The sequence below is a fragment of the Orcinus orca genome, chromosome 5 (assembly GCF_937001465.1).
Source record: "Orcinus orca chromosome 5, mOrcOrc1.1, whole genome shotgun sequence".
Taxonomy (NCBI): Eukaryota; Metazoa; Chordata; class Mammalia; order Artiodactyla; family Delphinidae; genus Orcinus; species Orcinus orca.
In genome coordinates this window covers 82,088,525-82,102,034 of record NC_064563.1, presented here as the reverse complement: position 1 = coordinate 82,102,034, position 13,510 = coordinate 82,088,525, and the positions used below count along the sequence as shown (strand labels likewise).

Below are 13,510 nucleotides of genomic sequence, written 5' to 3'. Positions count from 1 at the left end.
ACCCAGGCAAAGAGAAAATACAGATGATGCTTTCTTAACACTGCCAAATTGAGAATCAAGATAGGAAAAATATAAGGAACTATAAACTTGATAACCATTGGTTATTTACCCCAAATATAATTACAAAAACATAGGTGCCATCAGAACAAACAAACAAAAGCCAGGTGAATAAAATATACCACCTGGCTCTTGTGATAACTATACAACAACCCAGCTTAAAACAAAAAAACTACCTAGAAAATGGATCAACTAGCATTAGCAACAAGGTAAAAAGCCACTTTGAGCAGTGTAAAGCTCTTCCAGGCTTTGATTCTTCAACAAAATAGACAACCCTTTTTCAGGATGAGCAAGATTTATGAAAATGCCCAAAATAATGCCAGTATATATGTCCAGATCCCATTCCCACCTGCCTAGTGAGGCTGTATCCATATTATAATTGAGAAGTCAATTAGAGTCAAATCATTCATAGATTTGATATAGATAGATCTGCAAACTTTTTAACTGCAAGTCACTGTTTTGGCACAAAGCACCATCATCCTACACTGGAAGGTTCCAAAAAATCCAAAGAGAGATTAAAGAGTCATCTAAATAAAACTCCATGAACTATCCAGGAAATATTAATATCATTTATAAAATGCAAAGAAGTTACAAAAATGCTACAAAAAGAATGACCAAGTATTTAAATCTTCATAGTTGATATGAAAACCTTTATTTGCACATTCTCCACTTAAATTCTGAGCAAGCCATATGCCACCTAAAATGGAACATTATGCAAAGTCAAAATCTCAGAAGTTTCCAAGACCTCAGAAACAAAGTTGTTGTGGTATATTTTAGTATTGTTTGAATGTTATCTGATTTAAGGCTTGATATGAGTCCAGGGTGCCAACCTTCCTATTATTCTTCCCCATGAGAAAGATAAGCACAAGCTAAGAACATAGCAAAGCAAATAAAACCTCCTTATCTTTACATCACCTTGAAGACCCTCTGGCCTTGAAAGAAGAGTATCTATGTAAAATGAACTTACACTCCACTCTCCAGAGTTGTGAGTCTACTGAGAAATGAAAATTGGAGGAAGGACAGAAGGAGGCAGTTAGGAATGAGAAGGGAGCATCTTAGCTCTTCCTCCCGCCCTTTTAAAACACATAAATGTAATCTGCATATTTCATAGATAAAGTAAGAGACAGAAGTAGGATAAACTTCTTTGATGCCTTTAGTAAGAGAAATCCAATGACTTGGAAGGTTTGTTTAATCAACAAACTTCTTAGGGCTTAAAAGTGAGGCAGACCAGTGGCCCTTCAGGGATTACATACAGACAAATCATTTGCTACTAGGGCTGAGACTAATACTTGCCCCTAATAGCCATTCTCTCATTCTTTCTTTAATAAAACCCCTAAATGTTAGATGAACACAGGGTCACTCAGCTAGATTATATTCACCAGCTTCCCTGTAGTCAGGGAATGTAAACATATGACTTAGTTCTGGCCAATTGTTTGTAAGGAGAAATACTAAGTGCAACTTCTGGGAAGTGTCCTTAAAGGGTAGGATGGGCCCTTTACTTCCTCATCTCTCCTTCCTGATGACTGAAATGCAGATGTGATAACAGAGACTGGAATAGCCATCTTATACCACAAGATAGAAACTATACTGCTGAACACGGAAAAACAAACTAGAAGAAAGAAAGTGTGACAGAGAATGTTCCTCTCAAAGTTCTTTAATGTTAGAAGACTCAACAATTTAGTCATACCCAGAATAATGTAGCAGGCAAGAAATAATATTTGCTGCTATCTTCATATTTAATTCAAATAAGCCTCTTCCCTATTGCTTAAGACAAAAGTTTTGTTTGCATTGCTGGTAATATTGTCATTACTTGTTGATACAAAATAAGAAACTGAAAAAGTGTTTTCAGAGCCAGCACCAATTTAGAAAGAGAAAGAGGGTACATGAAGTTCCTATTCCAAAAGTGTGCGAGTACTTCCCAGCTCTCAGCATCCCTATTTGAACTCTTACAGCAGGCACCTAAACAGAATTAATACCCATATAAATTAATCCCTTCACTAGCACAAAATAGTAGATGATACTGGAAATTAAAAGTCATCTTACAGCTAATGTGATGTCATCTAACATAATACTGAATCATTTCACTGTATATAATACAAAAGAAAATCTTGATTCTACATTACTAGACAATCAATAGTTGATGATATGAAAATTTTAAGTTATAGTCATATAAATATTAAACAAATCCAAAAGGATGACATTAGTGTTTTGGATAACAAAGAAATACAGCATGATAAGAAATGGGTTGCCATTCAATTTCAGGTAGACTGACACTGTCCTTCAGCAACACTATTACAAAATTCAAACTCACTTACCTACTGTGTCTACTCCTTTCCTGCCAGCACGACCAACCATCTGCTTGTAAGTAAGAATATCTAGAGGTCGACCACTGAAAATAGGAGTCCGAATGATTACACGACGTGCAGGTAAATTCACCCCAGATGAAAGAGTAGAAGTTGCTGCCAAGACCCGAATCTGACCTTGACGGAAGGCTCCTTCAATGATATCCCTCTCCTCAAAAGTAAGACCTAAAAAAAAGAAATTACAATAGCATATATTTATTAACATATAATGAAAATATTGTACTTGATCACTTACAAATGGATCTGAGAATCTGTTACAAGCATGTAAAGATTTTTTTCAAGCTATTGTTATGACTGTAAACAAAGAAGTAATCAAAGTCTACCAATTTAAGAGTATAATCTGCCAACCCTTGTACTGTATACTGTACTTCTATCTCATCTTCTAGACCAGGGGTTGTCAAACTTTATCTGTAAATATTTTAGGTTTTGCAGGACAGATGGTCTCTGCTGCAACTACTCAACTCTACCACTGTCACATGAAAGCAGCCGCAAAACAAATGGGCAAGACTGTGTTCCAATAAAACTTTATTTACAAAAACAGCTGGATTTGACCAGCAGACTGTAGTTTGCTGACCCCTGCTCTAGACAAGAACTCCTTGAAGGTAGAGACATGCCTTATGACAGTATCTGCAGGGTCTATCCAACACCATGGTGAGACACATAAATAAATGTCTGAAAAATAAATACATGAGTAAATGAAAAACAGCATACAGAATACACACTTATGTGGCTTATTTTTTATTTTCTTTTATTTTAAAAAAAATCAAAAGGATTGGGATTCTAGTTTGTAAATAAGTTGTGGGTCCACCGGTATTCATTTTACTAGTATGCATTATAAGTTATATACAATGAAAATATTCTTTTATGTGTTTGTGTGTATGGGTATATATATATATATATATTTTTTAAAAATTTATTTATATATAGCACGATAAAAATTTTAAATAAATTGAAAAGGTTAAGTTCCTAATCATAGAAACTATATATTCTTTTTTTCTTTTTTACATCTTTATTGAAGTATAATTGCTTTACAATGGTGTGTTAGTTTCTGCTTTATAACAAAGTGAATCAGTTATACATATACATATGTTCCCATATCTCTTCCCTCTTGTGTCTTCCTCCCTCCCACCCTCCCTATCCCACCCCTCCAGGCGGTCACAAAGCACCAAGCTGATCTCCCTGTGCTATGCGGCTGCTTCCCACTAGCTATCTACCTTACGTTTGGTAGTGTATATATGTCCATGCCTCTCTCTCGCTTTGTCACAGCTTACCCTTCCCACTCCCCAGAAACTATATATTCTTAATCATATCCTCAGCATATATCATCATTGACAGATCATACCCTGAAAGAAATTATTTAATTCGGTGACTGTCATAACCCTTGCAATTTTGACAACCTAGGTATTTGGTTTTTAAACACTTGTAGCCCTCTCAAAATACAATACGACAAATTCTAAACTTAATTTGATTTTGATATACTCGTGAGACTATTTCCAATACCCCTTGAGATAAAAGGAAACAGAGTGGCATAAAATTAGGATAGCAAGTACCACTCTAACCTAATTTTTAAAAAAACAAAGTATAGAAAGGTAATAATTTTAGAATTCATTTACCCAATGGTACAAAAAAGCTTATATCCAATATTTATATACCATACAGATAAGTAAACCTACATGTTATTCTTGTTTAACCTTAATCACACAATTTCTTAAAATAAAATCTAAGAGTATTAAGTGTGGTTAACAAGAAATCAAATGCAAATCAAATATAAAAATAAAAATGAAGAAATTATAAGGATTCTTGGAGGGGGCTTCTTAATAACATATTATAAATACGGATACCTGCATGATGAAACGCTACTCCCCATGGCACAGTTTTTTGTAATACAGAGTCCAGTCCTGAAGGCAAACGTTTTAACTGATCCATCACTTCTAGGAGGCCCTTTTGTTCCAGTATCACTGGTGGAAGTTCAGATGATCTTACCAATCCTGTCACAAAAAAATCATCAACACTGTCACCTCCCCTTGGACCTCTTTAACTGCTATCTGCCTGAGTCATGACAGAGGGCAATGGTTCTGAAACTACTACTTATAATAATCACCTGGATGGGGCTTCCCTGGTGGCGCAGTGGTTGAGAGTCCGCCTGCTGATGCAGGGGACACGGGTTCGTGCCCTGGTCCGGGAAGATCCCACATGCCGCGGAGCGGCTGGGCCCATGAGCCATGGTCGCTGAGCCTGTGCGTCCGGAGCCTGTGCTCCGCAACAGGAGAGGCCACAACAGTGAGAGGCCCGCGTACCGCCACAAAAAAAAAAAAATCACCTGGACATCTTTTAAAAATACTGATGCCTGGCATTCACCTCTGGACTTTGTGATGCGATGCAACCTGGACATAACGATTTTTAAATCTCCCCAGGCAATTCTAATGTGTACCAAAGTTTAGGAAACACTATATTAGGGTGAGATCAAGCCCACAGGAGGAGATCAAAGAAACAGCTGAAGGAAGGAGAAAATTACAGATACTACCACTCAGAGACTAAAAATCAAAATCCTCGCTCAAAGTGTGCCCCACCCCCCAAACCAGCAGTGTCAGAATCACATAGGAGCTTAGTTCTAAATGACAATTCTTCTAGCCTTTTTGGCACCAATGTGGTAATTAATCATACATTACCCTCTGTTTTTGCCTCTATGTGTAACTTCCCCCAGAAGACCTTCTTAGATGCAAGAACTATGTTTGCTTAAAGAATTTCTTAGAATTTTGGATTTCTGAACTAGTAAACCTTCTCATAGAATGTATCTTATATTTTATATATTTTTAAGTCTTTTAGGTAAACTTTTCCTAAAATTTTGAGGATCCACAGAGGGTTGCCAAAGTTTTATTTCTCTAAGAACAATTTAAAATTTTTTTAAAATTATCATTTATTCCTTATTTCAAAAGAAAAGTTATTTTAACATAAAAAATCAGTAGGGATAATTTCAAAATTTAAACTTCATCTTTACGAAAAATGTGCTGCCATGTCTTTACTTTTCTGGTGAAAAGTTCATCATAGCCCAGGCTCCAGTCTAAGCACTAGGATTTGGGAACCACTGCTATAAATCAAAATAACAGAGCCTCAAGCAAAGAAAATATTAATAATGTTTCTGGTTATTAAGGAATATAAGTTATCATGGTTCACATAAAAAATATAAGTTGGCATAATAAGAAAGTATCAATTAAGAGGGAACTAGAAGAGATATTAAAACGTTGGATCAGAGTCTACCCAATATAACTTCAGGCAAAGTTTACTTATTGGAGCTAGGCTTGAGATATCCATCACCTGTCCTCAAGATGCCACTGTCATAACAAAGTCATAAAATATCACAGTATTCTGTAACTAGAACTGGTCTCTGTCTTCCCTACACTTATCTTTGACCCCAAGGGACCATAAGCTAGTACTCATCCTAGAATCAGTAAAAATATATACTAATGGTTATAGCAATATACTAGATCAATACTCAGCAATAAAAAAGAAACAAATTGATAAAAGTAACAATCTGGATGAATCTTAAAAATATTATGATGAGTAAAAGAATCCAGGCACAAAAGACACATACACACAATATGACTTCATTTACTACATGAAATTCTTAGAAGACACAACTAATCTAGAGTGACAGAAAATATATGAGTGGTTGCCTGAAGCTGGGGATAGAGGGAGGAGATTGACAGCAAAAGAGAACATTTTAGAGTGACAGAAATGTTCTACATGTTGATCACAGTGGGGGAGTTAAACAGGTGAACACATTTGTTAAAATTCATGAAGTTACACACTTCAAGTGGGTACATTTTATTCCACATAAATTCCACCTCAGTAAAGCTTTTAAAATATTGGGTTGGCCAAAAAGTTCATTCGGCTTTTTCCATAAGCTGTTATGAACAAACTTTTTGGCCAACCCAATACATGTGTATATATGTATATGTACGTGTGTGTGTGTGTGTGTGTGTGTGTGTGTGTGTATGATTCTTTTTAGAGTTACAGTTTGGAAATATAAAAAAGATATGACTGCTTTCCCCCAAAAAATGTGTATATGTGAAGTTTTTTATACAATTTAGGGGCTTCGAGGTCAACCTCTCAAAGCTCATGGATCCTAGATGAAGAACCTCAGTATATATCTGTAGAAATCCAACATTTTAAAATTCTGAAGATTAATCTAAATGTGTGTACACATTGTCTGTAAGGAGGATAAGGAGATGATTAGTCACAAAAGCATAGTTTTACAAAGGAGTATACAGTAGGCAGGTGGTGGCAATGATGAAAGAGAGCCATGCTTTGCTAATATAATTATTAACATTACTTTCAAGCAAATGTCCTAAGTATGGAGGCTTTCACTGCTATCAGTAACTTACCCTCAGCTTGATGGTGTAGACTGTAAAACGCATAGGCAATGATATCTGCCAACTTCTCACACCATTTCTTTGACGGACAGAAAAGTAATACTGAATGGTTATCACGAATGGTCTCATAACATAAACTAACAACATGGTCCTCATCTCCCTAAAAAAGAAAGAGAAGTTGCCACTGTAGTAGTACTTTCAAAACATTTTCATATCATTTTAAAGTCATTCATTTTGCTTCAAGGGGAAGGTTTTTCTACTCAAAGGCATGATAAAAATCAGTTACACAAAATCAGTAATAAAACAAAGAAAAAGCAGAAAGAGAAAAGAAGAAAATAAACTTCCTTATGATGCAAGGTGAGTAGGAAATATCTTATATTCATTCAACTAATATTGACTGACCTCCAACCCTCAAGTAATGGGGATATTATGGTGAGTAAAAGAAAGTCAAGGTACTATCTTTAAGGAGTTTAGGTCTCACTGGGGAAACATTAAAGTACTAAACAAACAAATGTAAAATACAATCATAATACGTACTATGAAAGAGAGTTTTATGGTGTTTTGAAGCCTCATATTTGACATAAATTTGAAAGATCTGAAAGAAAGGTTTCCCTGAAAAACTGATGATTTAGCTGAGACGTGAAGAATGGGAAGCATTATCCTAATGAAAGGTAACTGGGGGACAGAGAACACATCTCAAGCAGAACAAAGCATTTGTAAACAACCAGTGGTGGCCCAGGGAGTTCTCAAAACTGGAAGGTGAGTGTATGTAACTGGATTAATTCATTAATCCATTCACTCATTAAGCAAATATTTACTATGTGCCATATATTGTTCTAGGCACTGCAGATGGAGAATGAAGCAGAAAAACAGCTCTGCCCTCAGAGTTCTTCTACTCCAGTAAGAAAAGATAGATAAAAACAACAAGATAAGTAAAACACGTAGTATGTTCAATTTTGAAAAGTGCAAAGGGGAAAAATAAAAAGGGAAAATAGGAGGAATGGGAGAACACAGCAATTTAAATAAGGTGGCCAAGGAAGGTCTGAGAAATTGATATTTGAGTAAAGGTCCAAAGGTGAAAGGGTAAACCCTACTGATGCCTGGGGGAGAAAGCATTCCAGATAAGGAGAACCTGAGGTGGGAGATTCTTGGCATATTATGGAATAGCAAAAAGGCTACCGAGGAAGTAAGAAGGAATATAGAAACTGAAGTCAGCGCACTAAGGGAGTGGGGCAGATCGTGCAGGGGCTTGTAGGCTACTTTAAAGATGTTGGCTTTCATTCTAAATGAAACAGGGAACCATCACAAGTTTTTGAGCAGCATGTGATATTCATTTTAAATAGGTCACTAGCTCTTGATTTAAGCACAGACTGAAGGGGACAAAGTAGGAAGCAAAGAGATCAATTATGAGGCTATTTCAAAAATCCAGGTAAGAGTTGTAACATTTAAATGAGGTGGAGGCATAGGCCTGATAATAGAAGAAGATTAACAGGAGAGTAGATGAATGTGTTTACTTATATACTTAAGGTAACCAAGGCACAGTCAGGTGAAATTTGGGGTACAGAGCGAAGCAACTAAATAAGATTCCATACCAGGCATGCGGAAGCTACAAATGCATACCTATGACAGTACTAAAACACATGAATTTAGTCCTATTCCTAGTTCTAAACTTACCCTTAACTTTTTCAGTACTCAGAGGCACTGCTCGGCATAAAAACAGATCCCTCACAGCACAGATCATGAGTCAGTCCTTTAACCTCAGGACTGAAGAATCAGGCTTAGAAAAATATTGTGAACTAAACGTTTTTAAGTGTATTTAGGGGTGTGGGGAGGGGATATTTCTCAGGCCCTTCCTAGGTGCTAGGCAATTTTTTTAAATCAAATTTCATTCTTACAATACTAAATACAAGTATTATATCCCATTTTATAGATGAAGACACTACATTCATTGAAGTTATGTGATTCAACTAATATCATAGCCATATCAAGTATCCCTATGAAGTATCAGAAGTAGGTCTTTCTGACTCCAAAAAATGATTTTTCCACTCTCCTATATTATACCTATAACATTAAACAAAAGGTCAATTTTCCACATTAGTGTTTAGTGTAAACAAAGCCATAAGAAAATCTTTTTCCTAGTTAAAAAGAAAAATCTACACAATTTTATACTTACACTTACAGGAAATGATAATACTTAAATTTAAGACACAGCTACATTTCCTCTCTCACCAACACCACCAATTCTTTAATATGAAACCAATTAGCTTAGCATTAGGAATCCTTCTAATGCATATATAATGCATATTCAACTACTTTGCAACCCCCTACTTTACTTAACTCAAAAACTGTTAACTTGGGCTTCCCTGGTGGCGCAGTGGTTGAGAGTCCACCTGCCGATGCAGGGGACATGGGTTCATGCCCCGGTCCGGGAAGATCCCACATGCCGTGGAGCGGCTGGGCCCATGAGCCATGGCCGCTGAACCTGCGCGTCCGGAGCCTGTGCTCCACAACAGGAGAGGCCACAACAGTGAGAGGCCCACGTATAGCAAAAAACAAAAAACAACAACAACAACAAAAAAAAACTGTTAACTTGTGAGAAAATGCAATCAAACACAAAAGTACTGGTGGTAATTATATAAAAATAATGACTTACCTTTACTTGCAGCATGGGTTGAAATTCCCTCACAAGCTTCAATGAAGAGTCATAAATAGAATTTCCAATTTTTACTGATTCCAGCAGTGGTACAGGGCGAAAGTCAGTGTGGTAGAGTTCAGCATTCAACCAGGAAGCCACAAGCTCCAAATTTGGGAGAGTAGCACTCATGCCAACAATCTGCACGGCATTAGACAGAGGACTGACTAAATATGCCTGGCTGTGAAAAACAAATGAAAATGATGCTAAAAGACACACAGTACTAATTACAAATGGTGCTAACAATATTCTTGGTCGTGTCCTTTGGTATATATGTGCATAAATTTCTTTAGGGTATACACCTAGAAGTAAAATTGCTGGGTCTTATATTATCTTAATTTTATTAGATAATGTCCAACTGTTTTCCAAAGAGACTGTACCAGAGTTACACCCCTGCAATCCATGTGTGTTTTTTCCCCGTTTTATTGAGATATAATTGACACACAGCACTCTATAAGTTTAAGGTGTACAGCATAATGATTTGACTTACATCATGAAAAGATTATCACAATAAGTTTTGGGAACATCCATTATCTCATATAAATACAACATTAAAAAAACAGAAAAAAGTTTTTCCCTTGTGATGAGAACTCAGGATTTACTCTCAATGACTTTTATATATAACATACAGCAGTGTTAATTATATTTATCATGTTGTACGTTACATCCCTAGTACTTAGTTATCTTATAATAGGAAGTTTGTCTACCTTCATTCAGCTCCTTCTCTCCCCAACTCTGCCTCTGGTAACCCACAAATTTGATCTCTTTTTCTACGAGTTTGTTCATTTTTGAAGTATAACTGACCTACAACACTGTTAGTTTCTGTTACACAACACAGTGATTCAATATTTCTATACATTTCAAAATGATCAGCATAAGTCTTGTTACAATATGTCATCATACAAAGCTATTAGTTATTAACTATATTCCCCACATTGTACACTTCATATCCATGACTCATTTATTTTGCAACTGAAATTTATACCTCAATCTTCCTCACCTATTTCTTTCCTCCCCACAACCCCCATCCTTCTGGCAACCATCTGTTCTGTATTTTTAGATTCCACATGTAAGTGAAATCATAAAGTATTTGTCTTTCTCTGTCTCACTTATTTCACTTAGCATAATACCCTCTAAGTCCATCCATGTTGTTGCAAACAGCAGGATTTCCTTCTTTCGTATGGTTGAATAATATTCCATTGTATATAAATACACCATGTTTTCTTTATCCATTCATCTATTGATGGGCACTTGGTTGCTTCCATATCTTAGCTATTGTAAATAATGCTGCACTAAACCTAGGGGTGCACATATTTTTTCCAAATTAGTGTTTTTGTTTTACTTCAGATAAATACCCAGGGGTAGAATTGCTGGATCATATGGCAGTTCTACTTTTAATTTTTTGAGGAATCGCCATACTGTTTTCCATAGTGGCTGCAGCAATTATATTCCCACCGAAAGTGCACAAGGGTTCTCTTTTCTCCACATCCTTGCCCACACTTGTTATTTGCTGTCTTTTTTGATAACAGCCATTCTGACAGGTGTGAAGTGATATCTCATTGTGGTTTTGATTTGTATTTCACTGATGATTAGTGACGTTGAGCATCTTTTCATATGCCTGTTGGCCATCTGTATGTCTTCTTTGGAAAAATGTCTATTCAGACCCTCTGCCCATTTCTTAATTGGATTTTTTTATGTTGATTTATATGAATTCTTCATATATTTTAGATATTAACCCCTTACTGAATACATCATTTGCAAAAATCTTCTCCCATTCAGTATGCAGCCTTTTCATTTTATTGAAAGTTTCCTTTGCTGTGCAGAAACCTTTTAGTTTGATATAGTCCCATTTGTTTATTTTTACTTTTGTTTCCCTTGCCTGAGGAGACATATCCTAAAAATATTACTGAGAGCAACATCAAAGAGCATACTACCTATGCTTTCTTCTACAAGTTTTATGGTTTCAGGTCTTGATTTAAATATTTAATCCATTTTGAATTTATTTTTGTGCATGCTGTGAGACAGTAATCCAGTTTTATCAACACCATTTATTGAAAAGGCTGTCTTTTCACCATTGTTGTATATTCTTGCCTCCTTTGTCATAGATTAATTGCCCATAAAAGTCTGGGCTCATTTCTGGGCTTTCTAATCTGTTTCATTGATTTATGTGTCTGTTTTTATGCCAGTACCATACTGTTTTGATTACTGTAGCTTTGCACTATAGTCTGAAGTCAGGGAGTGTGATGTCTCCAGCTTTGTTATTCTTTCTCCAGACTGCTTTGGCTATTCAGGGTCTTATGTGTTTCCATACAAATTTTAGAATTTTTCATTCTAGTTCTGTGAAAAATGCCATTGGTATTTTGGAAGGGATTGCACTGAATGTGTAACTTGCCTTGTGTAGTATGGTCATTGTAACAATATTTATTCTTCCAATCCATGAACACAGTATAGCTTTCCATCTGTTTGTGCTGTCTTCAATTTCTTTCATCAGTGTCTTATAGTTTTCTGAGTACAAGTCTTCTACCTCCTTAGACTTATTCCTAGGATTTTTTTATATATATATATTGGAGTATAGTTGATTTACAATGTTGTTTTAGTTTCAGGTGTACAGCAAAGTGGTTCAGTTATACATTTATCTATTCTTTTTCAGATTCTTTTCCAGTATAGGTAATTACAGAGTATTGAGTAGAGTTCCCTGTGCTATACAGTACAGCCTTGTTAGTTCCCTATTTTATATATGGTAGTATGTACAGGTTAATCCCAATCTCCTAATTTATCACTTCCCCCCACCTTTCCCCTATAGTAACCATAAGTTTGATTTCAAGATCTGTGAGTCTGTTTTGTAAGTAAGTTCATTTATATCATTTTTTATTAGATTCCATATATAAGTGATATTATATGACACCTGTCTTTCTGTGTCTGACTTACTTCACTCCTTATGACAATCTCTAGGTCCATCCATGTTGCTGCAAATGGCATTATTTTGTTCTTTTTTATGGCTGAGTAATATTCCATTGTATCTATGTACCACATCTTCTTTATCCATTCCTGTTGATGGACATTTAGGTTGCTTCCATGTCCTGGCTACTGTAATTAGTGCTGCAGTGAACATTGGGGTGCATGTATCTTTTCAAATTATGGTTTTCTCCAGGTATATGGCCAGGAGTGGGATTGCTGCATCATATGATAGTTCTATTTTTAGTTTTTTAAGGACCCTCCGTACTGTTCACATAGAGGCTGTACCAATATACATTCCCACCAACAGTGTAGGAGGGTTCCCTTTTCTCCACACCCTCTCCAGCACTTATAGTTTGTAGACTTTTTAATGATGGCGATTCTGTGTGAAGTGATACATCATTGTAGTTTTGATTTGCATTTCTCTAATAATTAGTGATGTTGAGTATCTTTTCATGTGTTTTTTGGCCATCTGTATTCTTCTTTGGAGAAATGTCTATTTAGATCTTCTGCTCATTTTTTATTGGGTTGTTTGTTTTTATGATATTGGGCTGCATGAGCTGTTTGTCTATTTTGGAGATTAAACCCATGTCGGTCACTTTGTTTGCAAATATTTTCTCCTATTCTATGAGTTGTCTTTTCATTTTGTTTATGGTTTCCTTTGCTATGCAAAAGTTAGGTCCCACCTGTTAATTTTTGTTTTCATTTTAATTACTCTGGGAGGTGAATCCAAAAAGATCTTGCTGCAATTTATGTCAAAGAGTGTTCTGCCAAAGAGTGTTTTCCCCTAGGAATTCTATAGCATCTGGTCTTACATTTAGGTCCTTAATTCATTTTCAGTTTGTTTTTGTGTATGATGTTATGGAGTATTCTAATTTCATTCTTTTACATGTAGCTGTCCAGTTTTCGCAGTGCCACTTATTAAAGAAACAGTCTTTTCTCTATTGTATACTCTTGCTGCCTTTGTCGTAGATTAATTGACCATAGGTGCATGGGTTTATTTCTGAGCTTTCTATACTGTTCCATTGATCTATAAGTCTGTCTTTGTGCCAGTACCAAACTGTTTTGAT

The 13,510-nt window shown here is 35.9% G+C and overlaps 2 protein-coding genes across 2 annotated transcripts in view; one reads left to right on the top strand and one right to left on the bottom strand.

The window, feature by feature from the left end:
• SLC15A2 (solute carrier family 15 member 2) overlaps window positions 1-13,510 on the top strand; it is a 779,020-nt gene that overhangs the window by 435,925 nt on the left and 329,585 nt on the right. The window lies entirely within an intron of this gene.
• Window positions 1-13,510, bottom strand: part of POLQ (DNA polymerase theta) — a 114,660-nt gene that overhangs the window by 90,895 nt on the left and 10,255 nt on the right. Inside the window, exons 6-9 of the mRNA XM_004278543.3 lie at window positions 9,447-9,666; window positions 6,806-6,953; window positions 4,262-4,408; window positions 2,373-2,585 (exon numbers count right to left, since the gene is read on the bottom strand). Of these exons, the coding sequence (XP_004278591.1) occupies window positions 2,373-2,585; window positions 4,262-4,408; window positions 6,806-6,953; window positions 9,447-9,666 (728 nt within the window). The remainder of the gene's footprint in view (window positions 1-2,372; window positions 2,586-4,261; window positions 4,409-6,805; window positions 6,954-9,446; window positions 9,667-13,510) is intronic.